Genomic DNA, 21,801 nt, shown 5'->3' on the forward strand with positions numbered 1-21,801 from the left:
TTTCTTGGAATAATGTTTATTTAAAGTTACATTTCAGAGTAAACCATCTTTCAGGAGGGCATGCAGCTTATGTTGGCTACTGCAATATATCCAGAAATTTTAATAAAATCCTTCTGATATACTATAAATTACTAAAGTACTATAGATAGGCACCTGTATTACATACAATCTTCAAATATTTTCAAAACTTAACATTATGTATTAGTTGATACTTAAAATGTGAAGGCCCCAGACAAAGTAACTGAATGGTTAAGAATGTGACAAAAATGAGGTGCTTGTCTCCATGACCTTTTGCCAGCATATTCATTATGAAACAATTTCAGATTCTAAACGTCATGATCCAGCCATAGTCCAGGGGCCTCCTGACGATGGCTGTATTAGGTTGCAAATCACCTTTCCTGTGGAAGGGGCAGATTTCAAGATGGCAACTGCTGTGTCATCATTTTCCTGCTAAGGACTGTATCAGAAATCCTTCAGAAAACCCTGCCCTTAAATGCGCTTTGTTTTCCCACTGCAGTTTTCCTTCTCTCCATTAGATGGCAGTAACACACCATCATTTTCTTCCTATAGGGTCAGAAATTAAGGTAAGAAAACTTAAGGTTCACTGCAGGCCAAGTTTCTCCAAGTTAAAGGGGTACAAAAATTGGGGAAGACAATAAAGAAGAGTGATTCTAAATATATCACAAGGCCAAGATAGTGCTGGTTGTGGGAAATAAGAAAGAGACAACTAATGAATAAAAGACATCTGTGAGGAAGGTATCAAATAAATTCTGCTAAATGTTGTATTAAAAGGATCAGGAGAGAAGGGAAATGAAATATATACCCCCTAGACTGAAGGAAAAATGAGCCATTAACCTTTGACTAAAAAAGGACATTTTAATAGACTAGAAAAGCTACTCTCATTTAAAAAGCAACTGAAGAATGTCTCAAATGCTCAGCTGTTCTTCTGAATTAAGTATTAAGATTTACTAACAGTGGCCATTAACAGAGTAATTACATAGTTAAGGTGACCCAATTAAAAAATATGGACTATTTTCCCACCTATCTCAAAAACAAACATCTGGCTGGCCCTATAAATTATCTGCCGACACTCCCCACCCTGTGGCAGAGGTCAATAAACGAGTAACTATTCAGCAAAACAGGGAGACATAAAGCAGCAAAGAATAAAGGCTCTTTTGATATATACTTCTTAAGAAAATACTTTGAAAAAAAAAAAAGAAAATACTTTGGATAACTAAAAAGGATAGTTCCATCCCCAGAACAGAGTAGGCATATCTGTATTTACCTTTTTGTACATGTATCAACATTTCTCTTTTATTCCTATTTATTTAAATATACCAATTGCAGTGGTTGAAATTCATCCTGATTTAAAAAAAAAACAAAACTGTGGCAGCAAATAGAAATGTCCCTTCACTCTCTGTCCTCAGAGGCCTGAAAGGAGACAATGAGATAAACCCATCTTGTAACATGCAGCAAAGCGTTTTTTAGAAACAAAGTGTGATAGAGAGGAAAGGATAGTCGTAAAAAGCTCCATGGATGCTAAAATTCAAGGCAAACGAGTACAAATTTGTGAGAAGACACTGTTCTCTCCAGAAAGAATCAGAAAATATTTCAGGAGACTGAATGAACTCAAGAGAATGAAGACCACAGGAGAACACTTGTATCAGGACCAAGTGACAAAAAGGCAGAAGCATTCGGAGCTCAGAGAGACATGTCACCAGGCTTCAGATCAGCTGGCCCCCGGAGGCTTAACAAGGAAGCCATTAGGGACACCCCGCTGGGCCTAATTGTTTTTAGAACATATGGTACTTTGTGCCACCACCCAGCTGTGAGTTCCCTGGCTTTTGTCAGCTCCTGTCACAACTTCAGGAAGAAAATAGTAGCTTATCCCCCCCTTCTACTAATTTACTGTGTTTCTTCTTCCTATAACCTCCTGTACATTTGCGAAGGAACTGGACTATATGTGAACGCCACATCTCCACTTTTAATTGTATAAAGAAAACAGCATGACTGTCACAGAAAACCAGCATAAAGGAAGCACAGTACTGAGCCCGTGACAGAAGCTCAATAAACACTTAATGCATCAGGTCTGCTTTCAAAGCGTTACTTCACTATTACATTCATCACAGTTGCTGGGTGTGGGCCAGAAACCATTTAGTGCACAAAGAAAAACTTCACAAAGTTTTCAGCATTTAATAAAATTGGGATCACTGCTGAACTTCCTTGGTAGAATAAGTAAAAAGCAAGATTTAATTTCTAGAATGCTGAACTGAAAATAAGCTTAATAGAATGAATTATTTGTATATGGAAGAAAATAAATATTTGGTGACTGGAACTGGAACTATGGATGCTAAACATTTTAAAAAAAAAATCTTGTACTAAAGACAAGTGCATACCAGTACATTAAAAAAAATTCTATCAGTACTTAAAACACAGAACATTCTCGACTAATAAAATCATTGAGATCCAGTGAGGAAAAGTTCTTTCCAAATTTTTAAAAACAAAGATCACACAACTCTGGGTACATTCTTAACCGAATAAAGATGCAGATATTTACTAATCTCTAAATTCTAATAGTAAAATGATAACTAATAACCAGAAGGATACGTTTTCCTAAAAGTTAACTGGATCAACATTTTTTTGTATATTTAACATTAGTTACAAAAGTTAACTTTTCATTGATGACAGTCAGCACATTTGTATCTGGACCAGTTTCAAGAACCAAATTACAAACCCCAGAATCCAGAAACATCTGCTCGGTTTTCATTACAGAGCCACTCACTGGCGCCTTCTCACAGTATGCCATTTCCACAGTTTTTTTTTTTTTTTTTTTCACAGTAAGTACATTGGTGATATAAGTTCATAATAAATCATAAAGATAATGATACTATGAATATTATTTTAATATCTTTAAGCAGTAGAGGTTAGAGAAAACATCAGTCTCTTAAAATATTTTAATATAGTGCAAACCAGTCTGCTTTGTACAGCATGAGAGAAACTGCAGGTTTTAGAGACCCAGTTCCCACAATCATATCATATATATATATATATAAGGGGACCCCATATATATATATACATATAGTTACTCTAAAATGCAAAGTATATCTAATTTTAGGGCCAAAAATGAAAAATTCAGTTTTTTCAATAACTACTAAAATGGACAAAGATGAAACAAAAGAGACCAAAGGTTCTATTATTCAATAACAATTGTTGAGTTTTGTAAATTTTCAGATTTGTTAAAACTCAGAAATGCAATCTTCGTTGTGTATCTTATTCTGCAATTTAATTCTATAATTCAGAATTATGGCAATACTGCCAATGCTTAATTATATTGGTGTTCCTTAAATCACAGGCATCTTCCTTCTTATTTATGCTTATATAACTGATTTGTCAAAAAAAGTCCACAGAAATTGAGAAAACACAAACTTTGCTTAGAAGGCTGGCCGACAAAATAATCCTTTGGCCAGACTCTAACATTGTGACTTTTTATGGCCTCTGGAGTTGAACTAGGACCCTCAAGAGAGAAAGGTAGTTTTTTCCAAAGTGTCCACTATTACTCATTTTCCACTGTTCATGCTTTTCCCTAAGAAGGGGTCTTATATTACATGCTCTTTGGGTCCGTTTGATCATTTTCTGTTGTTTTATATAAATGCCAAGTTTGTTGGTTTATTTGGAAATTAGGTATTCCAGGGAATAATTAGTGCATTTTTGGAGAACCTTTAGTATTTCTGGACTCCTGACTTACCTTTCCTGAGGGTCACGTCCCAAATAGATAACCCTACTCCAGGGAGTAGAGGCAACTGGTAAATTATGGTTTCTCGTAATAGAACTGCTTAGCAAGGAGAAAAGGCACAGGTCAGTAACCAAGAGTCATGGAATGGATTCAAGGCCAAAGACTTCTTGACTTCTATATGAAGAGTCCTGCTTCCTCCCAAATATTACGGTGCAGTCCAGCCTTATCCCCTGAGAATCCGGTTGGGTGCTGATGCCCTCCTAGGTGTGAGAGGCTCCGCTGGGGCTTTTGGAGGCTGAGCCTTGGTGCAGCTTGCTGTGTACAGGGTAGAGCAAGGTCATGTGCTCTGCCCCCTTGAAGGGCAGTTTCTCACTGGAGTAATAGTGTACCACTTCCGGGATGCTGCCAAAGACAGCACTCGTCTGATTCAGGGTATACTTGTTGTCTTTGGTCTGAGCCACTATGATGTGGACGCATCCTTGGCTAGTCCTGGAACAAAACCAAAATTGAGGAGAAGACATGAATGAGTGAGCAGAGGGATTCCCTCCTCACTGAAAACAATCTCAGCTGGATTCATAGGCCAACAGGTTCCCAGCCACTCCTGGAATTGTTATACGCACACAGAAGAGCTTTCAGCACTCTAGCAGACTGCACAGAAGCTTCACAACCCTCAGCTACATGTGCATCACCCCTGGGCCATTTATCTTTAACACACACAAGTCATCAGGCACTGGACCAAGAGGAAAAAGAAAAAACTGCCCTGTTCCTCCCCGCAAACTGCCAAACTAGTCCTTAAGCCCAAGAGTGAGACCACGAAGGTGAGGTTTAAACTCACCTCTTCTCAAGGCTAGAAAGACATGTGAAAGGTTTCCTCTTTCTTTCCTCCCCAAAGGAAACATTAAGAAGAATAATAATAAAACTTGTTTCTTCCTCCCACCCCCTACCCCCCCCAATCTGGAAACACTGTTTCTGGTTGTATATGACAGCTGGCACCGAAGGCTCAAAGATCTAATCCACAAGTACCCGCTTCAGGAACACAGCAAAGCTATTCCTGGTATTGTGTATCTGGTAGCCTATCCCATTTTCTGAGCCATGTTGCTCCCCCCTCAACCTCTTTTCCCCTCCAGTCTGATTGTTTCAGCTGCAGGGGCTCAGCTTCCTCAGGAAGGAAATGCTGTTAGGGCTCTTGACAATGATCCTCCAATATAGCACCACTGAACTCGCAGAGCAACGAGAATTTCCATGACACCAGGCTTATTGGAATAAGCCTACCGGGCAAAAACGAATGTTCTGAGTACAATTGGACAGGGGAGTCATCGCAAGGCACTGCTTCCTTCTTCAACAGAAGAAACTGGTGCCAAAATTGCAGCTGGCATTGTGACAATCAAGGAATCTCTGATTTACTTAAAGCCCCAAACGCTAGAGAGTAAAAGAACGACTGAACTATCCTGTTAGAAACTTTTTTTTTTTTAAGAAATTTTTTTTTATCAGAAATTATTTCTCTAAGAAATAATTTAGATCACAAAAGGCAGAAACTAATCAATGTACAATTAAATGAAATAGGGATATTTATCCCTCTTTATCATAAGGCATACTGGGACATTTACCCAACACCAATTTTGAATTCTTTCTTTTTTTGGCTGCACCACGTGGCTTGCAGGAACTTAGTTTCTTGACCAGGGACTGAACCTCGGGCCATGGCAGTGAAAGCGCCGAGTCGTCACCGCTGAGCAGCCAGGGAATTCTCTCAATTTTGCCTTCTAAACAAAGTATGTCATATTCTGTTGTCCAAGCAAACGCCATCTTATTTTCTGTCAACATGTATCCCCGTGCACCATATAAAGTACTGGGTTGACCAAAAAGTGTAAGCTCTTACAGAAAAACTCAAACGAAGTTTTTGGCTAACCCAACATGTCTTTTTTGCCTGGTCATTTTCCCACGATAGGAAAGTCTGCACCCCACTCTTGATCCAGACAGGGAGAGCCCAGGATGCTTAATACTCACTTTAGTGCAATGGAGTACCTACTGGTTCCTGACTCGCTGTTTCGAACCAGGTACCCAGCTTCTTTGCAGGACTGTAGTCGACTCTCTGCCTCAGCACGGGTGATGGCACCATGATACCAACTGAAAAATGGGGCAGGGGGAGAAACCATGAGCATCAACATCCCAATCCAGACAGGGCCTCATTCCATAAAGCAATTTTGGAAATGAACTTCTCATGAAAGCTCAACAGCCTGGACTAGATCCGGCTTCCCATTCAAAATAGACGAAATGAGATCTGGGTAATCCCGGATCACAAAACCTATCCATCACCCCCAGAGGGAGTTAACAGGGCTAGAGTCACTTAAAAAGTTTTCACTCTACACAGGGGAATGAAATTTTGAGATCCGGTTCTGGGGCCTCATTTTCCCCTAGGCACAAAGGCACTGGGCTTGGAAAATGGGTTTTCACAAAAAAGCCCCACCCAGACAAGAGTTCAACACCAGAAAGACTTAAAATGAGCTAGTGCGCCCCACCAAGGCTCTCAACAAGCTGCCAGCCACCTTGTGTCACGCGTGTCTGGGGAGGAGACTCACGGCTGCTTCTCCAGCGGCAGGGCTGGGTCCACTCGCTCCCCCTCACTGTGGTCGGTCAGGGCTGGCTTCAAGATCTTCTGGGTCCAGCTCTTCTGCCGGTGGTGCTGCCTCACTGCCTCCTCCTTGACAGAAGGCCGCTCAGAGCCCTCAAACTGAACTGGAAGGAAGGCTCCATTTAACATCAGAGGCCACTGAGATGACCTACGTACACCTCAAAGAAAAGAACCTGTCTGGCTCATCTTAGGAAAGCAACTTTCCTCCTTCTTTAATCTGAGCTAAAAGGTACTACAAAGGCCCTGGGGTAGCTGAGCTCCTGCTGTCTTTGATATCAGATCATACTGCTAGCATCCACACGCACCCACTTTTATGTCAAGATGTTCATTAACAGAGAATGGTTTTAGAACATGAGGAGAAACCACTTCAGTATATTTCAGAACATACTTTAAAAAAAAACTCGTCCTTTTGGTATATTTAGAATAGAAGACTAAACAGAGTCTCAGGTAATGACTCCTTCCAAGTGTGTGTATCGGTTATGAAACCAAATGAAGTTTTCACTATGAAATAATAAAGAGAAAAATCAACTGAGAAATAGAAACTACTAACAGTGTCTGAACAATGCTATGACATCTAGGTTGGATAGAAGATAAAGAGAGAAAATGAGTAGCATTTAGCACAGAAGTTGGTAACCAGTAGGGATTTGTGGAAAATAATTCTAAAATAAAACAAAACAAAAATAAATAAATAAATAAAAATAAAATAAAGCAAAAACTGACTTGAGGGTGGGGAGGGAAGGACTGGAAGCCTGGGATTAGCATATTCAAACTAGTATGTATAGGATGGTAAACAACAGGTTCTATTAAACAGCACAGGTAACTATATTCAATATCCTGTGGTAAACCATTATGGGAAAGAATACAAAAAAGAATATATGTATGTATAACTGAGTCACTTTGCTGTATGGCAGAAATTAACACAACACTAAATCAACTATACTTGAATAAAATTATTTTAAAAATTAATGCACACAAAAAGAAAACCTGATTCAAATATGTGTGTGCGTGCACACCCATGCTCAGTCAGGTCTGACTCTTTGGGACCCCACGGACTCGCCTGCCAGTCTCCTCTGTCCATGGGATTTTCCAGGCAAGAATATTGGAGTGGGTTGCCATTTCCTGCTCTAGGGGATCTTCCCTAGCCCAGGGATTGAAACCACATCTCTTGAGTCTCCTGTAACTGGCAGGTGGGTTCTTTACCAGCTGAGCCTTGGGGGAAAGCCCATCCGGACTCAAATGTTTGCTATCAAACAAATTACCTTTTCCATTCACCCTTTACACTGACGACAGTTTTAATCAAAAGCACAGCTTTACTGTTAGAGAGAAAAGATATCCCAAACTTTTACAAAGGCAAAAGAAATTAGGTGGCCAGGTAAGTAGAAAAACTATGTCTTGGGAGAAGCAGAAGGGAGACTGACCTTTAATATCTATTGACAATCTACTCATCAACCTCCTCTTAAGTTATTAAAAACAGTTCACAGCTGAAGAATTGATTCCTTTAGGAGGATTTTCGACAGGAAAAAAAAAGCTAGCTTCCTCCTGCTTTCCAACCACCTCTCCTATAGTCCACTTGATCCACTACTGCCATCTTATTATAAACAGAAATGTGAACAGGTTGGAGGAACAGCACCAGGAGTTAGAAGCAGCTGCTCTCAATGCGATAGCTTTTAGTGGTGATTAGATAAGGTTTTTCCAGTAGTGATTTAAGGCATTTCCCAAATAGTTGCACACTGCAAGGATAAAGGGAAATGAAGATGCCCAGACAGACAGAGGACCCCTTGCAACATTAAGGGGTCTTCTTCAGTCCTGTCCTTTCAACCATGGCCTAATTTTTATTTCCCCACGTCATCAAATTTCTTGGAAAAAGAAACTCGCAGTCGAGGAACACAAAGAAAAGCGCCTTGGCTGAACGGGCGGGCGGGGGTTTTCCAGCAGGGAAGCTGAAAGAAGGCAGGAGCGGGGCACGGACCCAGCCCTCACCCGACAGCGCCCGCACGATCTGCTCCTTCTTCCACTCCCAAGGCTGCTCGTACTCGGCCGCGGGCCTCTCGTCGTCCTGGGGCAGCCGTCCGTGGCTGTCCGGGGGCAACCTCGCCTTCCGCTCCGGCCCCTCGGCGGCGAACGCGCCCGCCTCGGCCGCCGGCTCATAGGGCGTGTCGTAGAGCTGCGGCGGCTTCCCCAGCAGCTCCTTGGAGCTTCGGCGCTTCGCCAGCGCCTCGGGCTTCGGGCCGTTCTCTCCAGGCTCGCACGGGCTGTCGAGCAGCTGAAGCGCCTTCACCAGGGGGTCTTTGGAACCTCGTCGTCTGATTTCTGAAAAACACATACCGCACAGAATACTTTTGAAGAAAATGTACCGCGGAAGCCCGGTGATGCATCGAATCACCGCTTCTCTTCCAACCAGACTGGTCCATCAGGTTGGAAGTGTCGGAGGACACCTGGATTGTTGCTGAGCGCGGGGTGGGGGTGGGGAGGGCCCTACAACTTCCCGCCAGTCGCCTGAGCCAGATGCGGGATCAGTCCCCTGAGCCAGATGCGGGATCAAGTCCAGGCGTTAGGGAATCACAACGGAAGGCAGGCCTGCCTCTGGGGCCGTGTGGCTGGAGAGAAGAGAAGGGGCCTCAGGGGACCTGCTCCATAGTTCCTGGTCCCCCTGTCTCCACCTTTGAGTATGGGTCATCTTCAAAGGAAGATGTTGTTAGTGAAGCTGAAAGCAAAGTATATTTTAATAGTATATTTTAATAAAAATTGAGTGTCTACTATATTCAAGCACTGGGCCACATCCATTGAGGGAAGATATTTAGGTTCATTAGACAGAGTTCTTGACTTCAAGGTGGTTTCGACCTAGTGATGCGTTTACAAATAATACTTAACAGGCTAACAAGACAGAATGTTGTTGGTTCAGTCACTAAGGCATATCTGACTCTTTGAGACCCCATGGACTGCAGCATGCCAGGCTTCCCTGTCCTTCACTATCTCCCGGAATATGTAAAAGAGTTGTTAGGGGGAAAAACAAAATAATATCTCAAGAGCTAACATTTAGCAATAGTGTACCATGCATTACGTATTTTTTTTCTAAGTGCACTGTAATTTTCACAACTGCCCTATGAGGTGGACACTATTAGTTCCCCATATAACAGGACAAAACTGAAGCACAAAGAGTTTCAGGAAATTGCTCAAGACGGCAAGTGCAAAGCCTGGATTCAAAGGCAGGAAGTTGGGCTCTAGAAGCCATACTCTTAGCCACTACTCCTGGATTGATTCCAAGTGGAAGAGAAATGGAAGATGCGTTGACTTTGATGGAGGAGGTCTTTTCCAGTGGAGGAAGCTGCCTGAGTGAAGATATGGAGGTGGGAACAAGAAAGGGCTTGTTCCCATCACAGGGAATCGAGAGAGAAGTTCAAAGGACAGAAGACCAGGAGAGGAGAGGTGGTATGGGAGAGGAAGCTGGAAAAGGCAGGACAGGCACCAAAGTGGAGAAATTTTAAAAGCCAGGATTAGAAAGTTTCGATTGTTCTGTATACAGTAGTGAACCATTACAAGTTTTTAAACAGGTAGTAACAATTATTATATAATTATATAATTGTTATAATTGTATATAATTAACAACTATATAAATAACTCTCTCTCTCTATATATATATCTTTTTTTTTTTTTTGCTGGAAGAGAACTCCAACACAGCGCACAAGATAGAATAAAGGTATGCTCTGAATGGAAGCCTAGAAATAAATGCAAATATCTGATGCAAATCCTCTATCCACCCGATAACCAGCCAGCGAGCCCCAGTGGGAAAGCAGCAGCAGAGTCTGGGGACTGAGCGGCTCAGGGCCCAGAGGCATCATGTGTTGTTTAGTTGCTCAGCCGTGTCCGAATGAATCTGCAGCCCCATGTACTGAAGCCTGCCAGGCTCCTCTGTCCATGGAATTTTCCAGGCAAGAATACTGGAGTGGGTTGCCATTTCCTCCTCCAGGGGATCTTCCCAACCCAGGGATCAAACCCACGTTATGTCTCCTGGATTGGCAGGCGATCCTTTACCACCAGTGATACCATAGGCCAACTCAAGCATTGTGCTGTGGTTTCCTCTAAATGCCCAGGAGGAGGCCTTAGTCTGTCTACCCGGTCACAGTGAAGAGGACCTTTTTAAACACAAACATCTCATCACTTGCCATCCCATAGGCTCTCAACTGTCCACTTACAAAGTGCTAACTGCTCAGCATGGCACGGGACACTTCTGTAGTCACATCACTGCCTACTTCCCTCTCTGATTTCATCTCTCAACAGCACCCTATCCCCCCTGAAATCCCAATTCTTTGTTCCAACCAAACAGAACTTCTTAAGTTCCCTGCACACTGCACTGTTTTATGCCCACGGCGTGCTGATGATTTTCTAATCCTCTGGAGTCTGGCCTAGCATCTCCTCTCTCCGACTGACCTTCTCCAATGCCCCAACCTCCCCCCGGGTGGTACTGCTTTATCAATTCACTCTCACCTTGTACTTCTCTCAGTGTGTGGATTTATTTGTCGACGTGTCTGAACTTCCAATTTGGTGGAGACTGCTAGGCCAGGGACCCCCCATGTCTTGTTTGACTTTGTAGGAAACAGCTATGCTAAATAATCGTTGGATGATGGATGGGAGGAGGGAGCGAGGGGAAGGAGTTCTAGAACTTCTCCGGGCAGGTGACAACATACATCTGGAGCTCAGCAGAGAGATGAAGGTCAGGGGTACATGTCAAGGAGTTACTCACACATGGATCATGGTTGGTAAGAATGAAAGCAATCATCAGAGAAAAGGAGGCCGATTAGAAAGGAAAGGGGATCAAAAGCAGAAATCTGGGACTTCAGTTAAGGCTGGATAAAACAAGTGTCACCAAAAAAGGCTGAGGAGGAATGGTCAGGTAAGGAAGAAGAGAATCAGGAGACTTACAACGCCACAGAAACAAGGCAAAGTGAAACTTTCTACAAGTAACCGAAAATGGGCATGGTGACGGAGAAGAACCACTGACTCCATCAGACTTCTTTAACAAGGAAAGGATGGTAAATGAAACGCTCCAGGGGAAAGTTATTAAAATCAGGATATTAATTCAAAGGGGCAATTTTACTTGTAGGATGGGGTTATAACTCTGCTGGATAGGGGCCCTTTGCTGCAGCTGGATCCTATAAAACTGCAGGTCTGGTGCACAGAATCACCTGGGGGAGCTTTAATGAAGACTCAGGCCTGGGTCCCATCAACACAGGTCCTGATTAACTGAGCTGGGGAGGCTTCCCTGGTGGCTTGGTGGTAAAGAATCTGCCTGCCAAGCGGGAGACATGGGTTCCATCCCTGGGTAGGGAAGATCCCCTAGAGAAGGAAATGGCAACCCCACTCCAGTATTCTTGCCCAGGAAATCCCATGGACAGAGGAACTTGGTGGGCTACAGTCCACGGGGTTGCAGAGTCAGACACGACTTAATAACTAAACAACAAAAATCTGGCAGCCGGAGCTGTAAAAGCTCCCCCAGCTCTTCTACTAAGAGAAGCCTGAGATGCACTCCCATTCCGCCTGGGTCGCCACCTCAGTTCCTCCTGTGCTCCAGGACTAATCTCATCATTGCTAGCCCCAGCCCAAGGAGAAGGGTTCCCCTAGCATGAAAATCTCCACATCCGAATGAGAGCTAAGGACCATTCCCCACCCCCAGGCCAGGAAGGTGCCTCGGGTTGTTTGAGGTCTCCAACATCTCCGGTCCAAGCCTCTTGACTTTCAATCGACAGCTTTTTTTCTTCACTGCTTATTCTAGATGGCGTTATGGAAAACAAGAAACAAAAAAACACACTCTGCTCTTGGTTCAATTAAGATAAGGCTGGAATTTTTGAAAAAGAACTTTTCTACAGAACTAGGAAAGAGAAAACACAAAGGCATTCAAAGGACGAATTTAGAATTTTAAAGTTTCTGATCAAAACCTAACTTTATTCTCTGTTTAGACTGGCAGAGGCTGGGGAAACCTTTCCCAAAGTCCTCACCTCAATTCTGTCCAGGTTGAACTAAATGGAGAAAGAGTTGAGTCCAACCTTGAGATAGAAGGAGCCCTGTGCACAGGAAATTTCAGTGAGTCTGGGTTAAAATGATGTACCGATTAAAATCTTGAGTTCTTATTTCACATGTATTTGGGTCTTACTTTTACGAAGAGGGCTTTGTATTCCTTCTAGCTTAGTCAGTGCACACTTAGAGCTCTGGGAAAAACAATGGAAGGCATACAGTTGAGAATGTTCCATCCCAGGATGATCCGGCGTTGGGGTGAAATCTGAGGAGTACGATCATCTTTTAAAACAATATTTAATTAGAGGGGAAAAAAAGGGCTTAAGCACAAGGCCTCTCTGCCCCTTGAAGGGGAGTCACCTTCGAGTCCATTCCAGCACCTGGCTGCCCCCAACCTGAGGCGCCATAGAAACAGAAACAATCGCGGGGCTGCAAGCCGACCCTTCCTGCAGGAGAATAGCCCCTGACGTGCAGAGCTGGCTTCGAGAGGAAACGAGCCTGAGAAGGAGGAAATGGCCAGAGGAAGCTACACCCTGGCTCTGCCGATAGAGGCCATTTACCACGGCAGACAACAGAATGCAGCCAGCGGGCTGCAGATAAACACCCATTTCACCAAGGGCTGAGCCGAGGCCTGACCTGTGCCAGCTCAAAACTGCAACTGGGTGTCGAGAAACACGACATGGGCCGAAAAGTTTTCCCTTCTCAGTTTCCAACTGTAGCTGTGCAGAATTACGCCATTTATATTTAAAAACATCAGAAGACCAAGACTTCTTTTGTTGTTAAATTATCTAGTTAGCAGTTAATAGTTCCCTATACTTGTTCAGGGGTTTCCCTAATGGCCCAGTAGTAAAAAATCTGCTTGTAATGCAGGAGACCTGGGTTCCATCCCTGGGTTGGGAAGATCCCCTGAAGAAGGAAATGACAACCCATTCCAGTTTTCCTGCCTGGGAAATCCTATGGACAGAGGAGCCGTGCACGCTACAGTCCACGGGGTCACAAAAGCGTCAGACACAACTTAGAGACTAAACAACAACAACATACTTGTTAAGAATTCTCTTTCCAAAGTGTCTAAATAGTTGTGATATCGTCCATGGATGCATGTACGAGGCATGCTGCACCTGCATTTCAGTGAAGCCCAGTGCAATGCAGCAGGAGATGCTAGCCCATTTTCACAGATGAATAAACTGAGGCTGTGCAGTAGTCAGCGGGGCAGCCCACTGCCTCCAGAGCCCTTGCTTTCTCTACCATATCTTACTTTATGCCTCAAAGATTTAATGTAGAATATTAGCTACAATTTTTGTAACATACCTTTTCCCTTAGTCCATTTCATGTATTCAAAACATCAGACTTAGAGCCCTATAAAGCTCCATGTTCCCCTTAGAATCAGAAATAGGGATCTTTTATCAGTGCTCAAGCTTTTGATCTTTTATCAGTGCTCAAGCTTTTGATTTAAAATTAACGTTTTCCTGTCAAACAAATCTAAATATCTGAACAAAAGCAGGTATAAATCAGAAGTCCTGAAACTTTAACAAACAAAATAGAGACAAAATAAGTAAATCAAAAAGTCTTCTGTCTTTTCCATAATGGACAGTTTTTCAAATGGAGGTTGTCCTTTAGATTTGACTGTCTATACCAACCAATAAAACCATTTGGAGGCAAAAACCAAAATTTAAAGATACTTATGACTGGAGCTCTGTAACTAAAACCAAAGGGTGCTGGGTGGCCTGGTATCCCAACTCTCCAACTGCATAACTGGGACACGTTATTGAATCTTTCTGTACCTTAGCTTCCTCCTCTGTCAATCAGACACTTCTAACGCCCACCACACAGGATGGTAGGATTTGTAAGGTAACCTGGCAACTTGGCACCTAGGAGACACTCGACTTGTGTGACAATCAACTGCAGAAGGAACTCACGTGCTGAATGACGGCTCATCTTAGGAAACTCTGAAAAACTCTCCCAATGCTAATGTTTTCGTTTGGTGGAAAAAACTCATCACGCTAAATTAAGTAGAACGTTTCTGCTAATTATTTAGCCAAAATGTTCCTGCAAATTTAGCAGAAGAACAACAGGTTTAAACTAATATTGCCTCATATTCACTGTCCTATCTTTTTCATAAAACAATCCTTCGGATAAATCTAAGTGAGAATTTACTCAGAGATTTACAAATCTTTAGGTTTTAAAAGTTAAGAGCAAACTTTTGGGCAAAGGGAAATCTGGGGAGTCTGGGTCCCACAGTTACTTGGCCATAGGAAAGAATTAAATGCCTCTTAATTTCTATCCCTCCCGCTTCCTGAGGCAGATCATGATTTTCATTCTTTTCTTCCCGGCATTTAGCACATTTCTCAGTGATGATTTTTCTGCTATTACGTCTGTTTGCCCCTTGGGTTGTAAGGTTCATAACGACCTGGGACCTGTGCATCTTGTTCCTTGGATGCCTGGAGCCTAGTAGGACCTGGAACATGGCAAAGAGATGCCTGGGAAATTTTTGTTGGCTGTTACAAAATACCATCATGAACACTGTTCTACACATCCAAGACATTGTTGAAATCAGGCATGTTACTCCCATTTCACAGGTATTAAAAAGGCAGTACAGAAATTGGGAGTGCCACAATTAAATTATATTTATCAGAATCCTCTCTATCTTCTGCAGAAATTCTGAAATAAACAATTTTGTTTATTCCCCTAAGATTTCTCAAGAAATATGAGACATTCTGAACTTGGACTTTGACAAGCCTTACAGGGAGCAAACTGAATAAAAAAGGTAAAAGGAAAAAAAAAAAAAAAGAAAACCCACCCAGTAGCAAATCTTTTATTTCCAGCTTCCGGTAAACTCACTTCCTGTTATTCTGTCCAGCTGTGTAACCTATGTGTAGAATAAGAGGTATATCCTCTACATTAATTGAATACGTGTTTTGTGATATGTATTTTAAATGAAGTATATTTTAAAATTCACCAATATAAATTTTTTTTAAAAGAGCAAAGGAAAAAAATTATAATTCTTAAGAGTTAGTAATTAAAATTTTTAATAAATTTGAATTTATTCTCTAATTGAATGTATTAGTGTTGCATCCCTAAATACATTTATTCCTATAAACTGTTTAAAACAAAGCCTGGGACTTAATATGTGCTCCAATATTAAATGCTAGCTACTACTATTATTACATTTATTTCATATTGGACACTGACTTTTATTTATTTAATTTTAAAATTTTATTTTTTTCTGGAAAAGCAACAAGTTACATACAAACTTTTGACTTCTCAATACAACTTTCTTCGTGAGTCTGAGTGGAAAGATGCCTTGTTGCTGTTCTTGCTGTTTAGCTGCTAAGTCGTGGGGACTCTCTGTGACCCCATGGACTGTAGCCTACCAGGCTCCTCTGTCCATGGGATTTCCCAGGCAAGAATACTGGAGTAGGTTGCTATTTATGTGTAAAGTTTAAAATGCTTTTGCATATACCATTTCGAATGTGTCCTGGGGCACTTTGGTGTAGAAACCATACCATTCAGTCTGGAGTGGGAAGATCTGGGTTCTAATTTATGTTCTGTCTCTTAAAGAGCCTTACGAACATCTTATGTGAGTCAGAAACTCTTTGGTCTTATGTAACAAGGGGTAGTATTAGCGTCCCCTAGTTTTCAGGATTTTGTGAGGATTATATGGGGGGAAATTATTCATTTTTAAAAAGCAAAGTACTTTCCCTACTATCAGTGTGGATCCATAAGAAAATGGAACAAACACGCCCCCCCAAATCTCAGATAATATAAACAACTTATCCCAATTAAAGAGAAAGAGAGGAATAAACATCAAAGGACAAAGAAAAGTGAATTAAAGCAAAACATTCTTTTTTTTTCCAGAAAAGCTTTTCCCTCAGTTTTTTGTAAAAGAAAATCTTTCCCCCTATTCCTTTCAAGTCTCTGGTATTTTTTAGAATTCTAAGTTCATTTTCACTTCCTTTCATTCACAGATTTCAGTAGAGGTCACAGTCCAGTGGCCTTCAGGGCCACAGCCTGGCCAGGGCGCACCCCGCAAATGCGGTGCCTTATCTCTGTGAGCAGACAGCAGGGGACAGAGCAGCGCCTTCCTGCTGCAGCTCCGGCTTTGAGGCCTGTCCTGACCCTTCCAGGGCGCTATGGCTCCCCTCCTGCTCCACTTTCCTGAGACTATGCTTATGGAGCCCGCGCTTGACAGCCTTTCAATCTGTTTTTAAACAGAAGAGACAAAATCTTTCATGTGTGACCAATTATTCCTCTCCCAGGCATGAAACCCAGGACATGTGAACAAGGCTCCCTTGAGTCAGCCCTTAGGAACAGCAGTTTTTCATTAGGGAGTAAAGAAAACTTACTCTAAAATTTCACAAAGAAATCTAAATAATTAGTTTAAGTACTGTTTACACCAACTTAAGAAAATTATGAATAAAAGGAAAAGTATGACACCCAAAAAAATGACAAGAGTGTCTGCTCAACTTATAAGTCAGAATTATTTCCCCTTGGTACAGATTCATGACTCCCATTATGGATGTCAAAGTTTTGTCAGTGGCCAACACAGGTGTGTTTAAATTATCTGAAACCTGGAGATCACATCCTGATAAGATCTGCAAATTCACAAGTGTCACTTTGCATAGAATTAGAAAAACTTTAAAGACACCCCCCCCCCGCCCCCCGCCGGCAAATTCTAAAACCGAAGGATACAAAACCATTAAGGATGTTAGCTAGGTATTTTGACTTTAGTTTTGGGTCTAATTTCTGTTCCTTCCCCACAGGAGGATCTGATAAAGTTCCTTCACCTCTCTTCCCCAAATATACACTGGTTCCTATTTATTTATTAATTTTTTTACTACATTCCAAGTTGAGTGCGAGATTTCAGTATAAAGCAGCTCCTGGTTACAAACCTGTTATCATTTGCTGGGCATCATAGGGTTCCATATAACCGTCGTTCTCCCCTACTCTCTCTGCATCCCTTTGACCTTTCGTTCGTTTAGCATCGTAAGGGTCAGCATAGTCTTCTAAAATGATGACCTGTAAGAAAACCAGACAGGGAAGTTGCTAACAATTATCACATACCAGAGTGACAATGGTATCAAAAAAGTGACTAAAAACCTGCAGACCCCAAAAGAGTTCAAAATTTCCAACCAGTTCTGAAAAGCTTTTGCACTTGATCACATTATTATCCACCCAGCTGGACAAACATTTGGTTTATTTTGGTAGTATAATTGATTGGCAACAATCCATCCAAGCTCTCCTGCTTATCCCCAAGGCTCTTTTCACCTCCCTCTCTCTCCCCAGGCAATAAGGCATTTGCTGGTTAAAGTGTGGCAGGGTGGATGGCAGAGGGTGGAAGATATCCATGCCTTTAGAGTAGAAGAAAATGAACTGGTCTACTACCTCTTCTATGATTTTGGTTTTTTTAAAAATGCCAACTATTAGAGCAACATAGCCATGGTAAGTCAGCTCATCACTCACTGATACTGCATGTCCACTGGCACTGGCTAGGCACCGAGAGGGAATAAAATAAGACCAAGACCTTCTTCTCGTCCTCAAGGAATTTGTAACAGCTCTAAAGAAACAGGCTTCATAATAAGAAGCCTAAGAAACAGGTCAGAGCTAAACAGTACTGTGGGGGTTCTAGGTTCAATGATTTATAAAGCACTGATTCTCATAGACAACAATCAGGTAGTTCTTTAAAAAATATTATTTCTTTCATTTTTTGGTTGCACTAGGTCTCTATTGCTGTGCGTGGACTTTCTCCATCTGCGGTCAGGGGGCTGCTCTTCGTTGCGGTGCAAGTGCTTCTCATTGCTTCTCCTGTTGAGGAGTACCTAGGCACACAGGCTTCGACAGTTGCGACATTCAGGCTCAGGAAGTTGCTCGCAGGCTCAGAAGTTGTAGAGCAGGAGCTCAGTTGCTCTGGGGCACGTGGGATCTTCCTAGCCCAGGGGTCGAACCCGTGTCCCCTGCACTGGCAGGCAGGTTCTTATCCACTGTGCCACCAGGGAGGTTTTCATCCGTGTTTGTGACAGAAAGCATCCATCCTTCCAAAAACAGGAAGGTGCCTGGGAAGGTGGTGTGAGTGCAATCGTTCTGTAGTGCTGCAGCCGAGTGACAATGTGGGAGCCTGCGTCTGACAGGTACTTCTCAGGAAGGAAGAGTTTCATGGAAATTTTATGGAGAAAAGATATATTCTTTCTGGGGCGGGGGGGAGAGGGGCTGCACTGCAAGGCACCCAGGATCTTAGTTCCATGACCAGGGTAAGAACCCCTGCCTCCTGCAGTGCAAGCTCAGGGTCTTAAATGCTGGACCACCAGGGAAGTCCCAAGAAACATTCATTTTCAAAAAACACAGCACTTCCCCTATTATCAATGTGGCTCCACAAATAAACAGCTAGGATAGTACAAATAAAGCATGTATTCCAGTTAAAGAGACAGAGAGGGATAAAAAAAAACCAAAGGTGAATCAAAATTAAGGGAAGAAGCCCAGCCCTTCATACAATCTCTGATTACATTCTCCAAAGAGTTCACAGAGATGTGCCACCGGGGCTGGGAAAGAAATCCAGGTAAATGGGGAGAAGTGAGGAGGAGGGGGCAACCTGGATGAGAGTTCTCTTCCTGGGTGGAGACAGCCTAAGAAACTTCAGACATCGAGAAGCAATGGCCATGAAAATAACTGGGCAGTCACTGCAGAAGACTGCGGTCACCACTCACTCTCTCACTCCATGCTTCTTGCCCGTTCAGGCGTCCTGCATCCCCAAAGTGCAACGAGGAGCAAGCAGCATGATACTCAGCGCTCGGCTGCAAGGTGCTTACGATCTAGGTAAACACACACAGAGACCGCTGACTAATGTCTGGGTGAGCTGGCCATCTTCCCAAACTCTCCCTCCAGTGTCTGGCACTCGGGTGGGCATGCTGTAAATACCTGGACAGAACAAACGGAGGGATGAACAGAAGGCCCAGTGCAGACACACATTATGTGCTGCCTGCCCCTGACCCCACCCAGAGGGGCAGCATGTTTGAAGCCTGGGCAAGAGAAAGTCCTCATGACAGGAAGTGATCACCTGGGCTAGAGTCTGAGAGTGGGGCATAAGCTTTCTCTCTCCTCTTTTTAAAAACAAACAAAACCCCAACTCATCTCTGTACGAACGAAGTGGGTCTCTTCAAGCTTCTTTTCTTAACTGTCTCACATTGGACAGTACCCAGAAAACCTCTGGCATGTAAGAAGCAGGAAACACCTTCTCTCCTGATCTGTAATTTCCTTCAGGGCATTTCCTTGTCCTGTTCTGTATCCTCCACAACCCGAGCCCTTAGAGCCCCTTGCCCCCTATCCTACATGGCTCCTGCACAGCAAATGTTCACGGGATGAATGCTGCTGCCGCCGCTGCCAAGTCGCTTCAGTTGTGTCCGACTCCATGTGACCCCACAGATGGCAGCCCAGCCGGCTCCTCTGTCCCTGGGATTCTCCAGGCAAGAATACTGGAGTGGGTTGCCATTGCCTTCTCCAATGCAAGCATGCATGCTAAGTCGCTTCAGTCATGTCTGACTCTGTGTGACCCTAAGGACAGCAGCCCACCAGGCTCCTCTGTCCATGGGATTCTCTAGGCAAGAATACTGGAGTGCTTTGCCACTTCCTTCTCCAATGGGATGAATGAAAGGGCTGTAAACTTAGGGTGCTAGTGAAGCGTGGAGAAACTCTATACTGGGTAAAAGTGCAAGGAATGATGGAGTTTCCAGCAGAGAAGGTGGGTAGTGGCTAATCCACTCCCTGGAGCTTTAAAATTTATACTTAAGCAGTTTAAAGGTGACCATTCCTTATGCTCAAGAAGAATAAAATTTATACAAAAGTCCAGCTTTGCAGTTCTCCTGGATTTGTAAATTAAAATATACAACATCTACAAGGGAGTCAAATTCAACAAAGCACCCGCTTGTTTCATTCAATTATTCTTCTAAACTGATAACAAAATTAAATGAAAAGTACATTTCTGTCAAGTTGCCAAGGCTAGAATAAGAATTTTTCAAGATTAAACACACAAATTATTTTAAATGGTCATCATTTAAAATGATGACTTAGCAGTCATCAATGTCAGAAGGGGAAAATATATCCTCATCTTCTCTGAGGTATAAAAAACCTTAAGAGTTCAGTGGGTTCACAATGCTCCCTTCCCACTGTTAGGCTTCAGTAGGGCAGAGGTGGTCCAAGGGAGATTGTACTCTTACCGTGTCTTGCTGCTTAATAATCTTGCCCTTGTCCAGCTCGGGGCCCAGAGACGAAGGGGAAGAGGACGCGGAGGAAGAGCTGCTGCTGCTACTGCTGCTACTACTACTGCTGCTGGGGTAGTTGCTCTTCCCGTTCTTCTCCTGAGTGTCCACTTTGATGAGCCTGTTGATGTAGGTGCTGCAGCCTGAGCTCTTGGCCGCGCCCCGGTGGGGCTCCTCCTCGGTGGTCCGGGAGTTTTTGCGGCCTTTGCCCGCGGCGGCCTGAATCAGGCTCTGCAGGCTATCCCGGGACAGCCGGCTGTCCTTGGGGGGGCCGACCCCGGCCCGACCGCTGCCCAGCTCGGCCGCTGAATTCTTGCGGCCCTTGCCCGGGGCGGGCCCGGAGCCGCCCGCCTCCGAGTTCTTGCGCAGTTTGCCGCCTCCCCCGCCGCCGGGCTTGGCCCGCTCCGACACGGTCTTCAGGTTCAGGGGGAACTCCTTGAACCACTTGGCCGCCATGAGGGGGGCCCGGCCGGCGCGGCTCAGGAGCGTCGTGGCCGCGAAGCAGGCGAGCGAGGAGGCCCAGCTTAGACACGGAGAGGCGCCAGGGACCGGGGGCCACTGCATTCCCCGGGGCTGGGTTGCTGGAGGCTGCGGCAAGGCCCCGCGACGGCTGCTCTGCTGGTCCCCGGCCGGCCGTCGCCCACGCCCCGCAGGGTGGGGTCCCTACAGCCCGGAGCAGGGGGCTCAGGGCGCCGAGCGGGCGGACGCGGGCCGCCGCTCCGGACACGGACGGCGACAGGCACGACGCACCGGGGCTCCGCCCGAGGTCGTCTTCAGCGCCTGCACGGCCGGGGGTTCCGCGGCTCTCCGGAGGCGGCGGGCGCCGGGGGCTTCCCCTGCTTTTTCCTCCAGAAGTGGGAGAGGCCGGGCACGGAAGCCCCGGGACAGCCCTGCCCACACTCTCGGGGACCAGGGGGGACGGAGCGGAGGCGGCGGGAGTGTCCCCGGCAGCGCGACCGACGGTGGGCAGCCAGCGGGCCGACCGCCCCCTCCGCGCGCCCCTCCCCTCCGAGGCTGGCGCCTCCCCGCGCGCCACCTCCCGCCCAGATCCGGGGGCGCCGGGGTCAGCGACTTTGTAGAGGCGGGTCTGGGGGTGCGTGTTCAGGGGAAGGTAGCAGCAGCTTTACGTGCAGACCGGTTGTGCCCGCGTGGTTAGGGCCTCCCATTTTTTGCACAAGCAGCTC

General features: G+C 44.4%; 1 protein-coding gene across 1 annotated transcript; it reads right to left on the minus strand.

The window, feature by feature from the left end:
* SHE (Src homology 2 domain containing E) lies at positions 1-21,541 on the minus strand. The gene is made up of 6 exons (XM_018046193.1): positions 20,576-21,541; positions 17,261-17,387; positions 8,343-8,672; positions 6,310-6,466; positions 5,738-5,857; positions 1-4,222 (listed from the first exon to the last, which is right to left on the minus strand). The coding sequence occupies exons 1-6, from the start codon at positions 21,179-21,181 to the stop codon at positions 3,994-3,996; spliced, it is 1,569 nt and encodes a 522-aa protein (XP_017901682.1). The 5' UTR covers positions 21,182-21,541; the 3' UTR covers positions 1-3,993.

The sequence above is a fragment of the Capra hircus genome, chromosome 3 (genome assembly GCF_001704415.2).
Source record: "Capra hircus breed San Clemente chromosome 3, ASM170441v1, whole genome shotgun sequence".
Lineage (NCBI taxonomy): Eukaryota > Metazoa > Chordata > Mammalia > Artiodactyla > Bovidae > Capra > Capra hircus.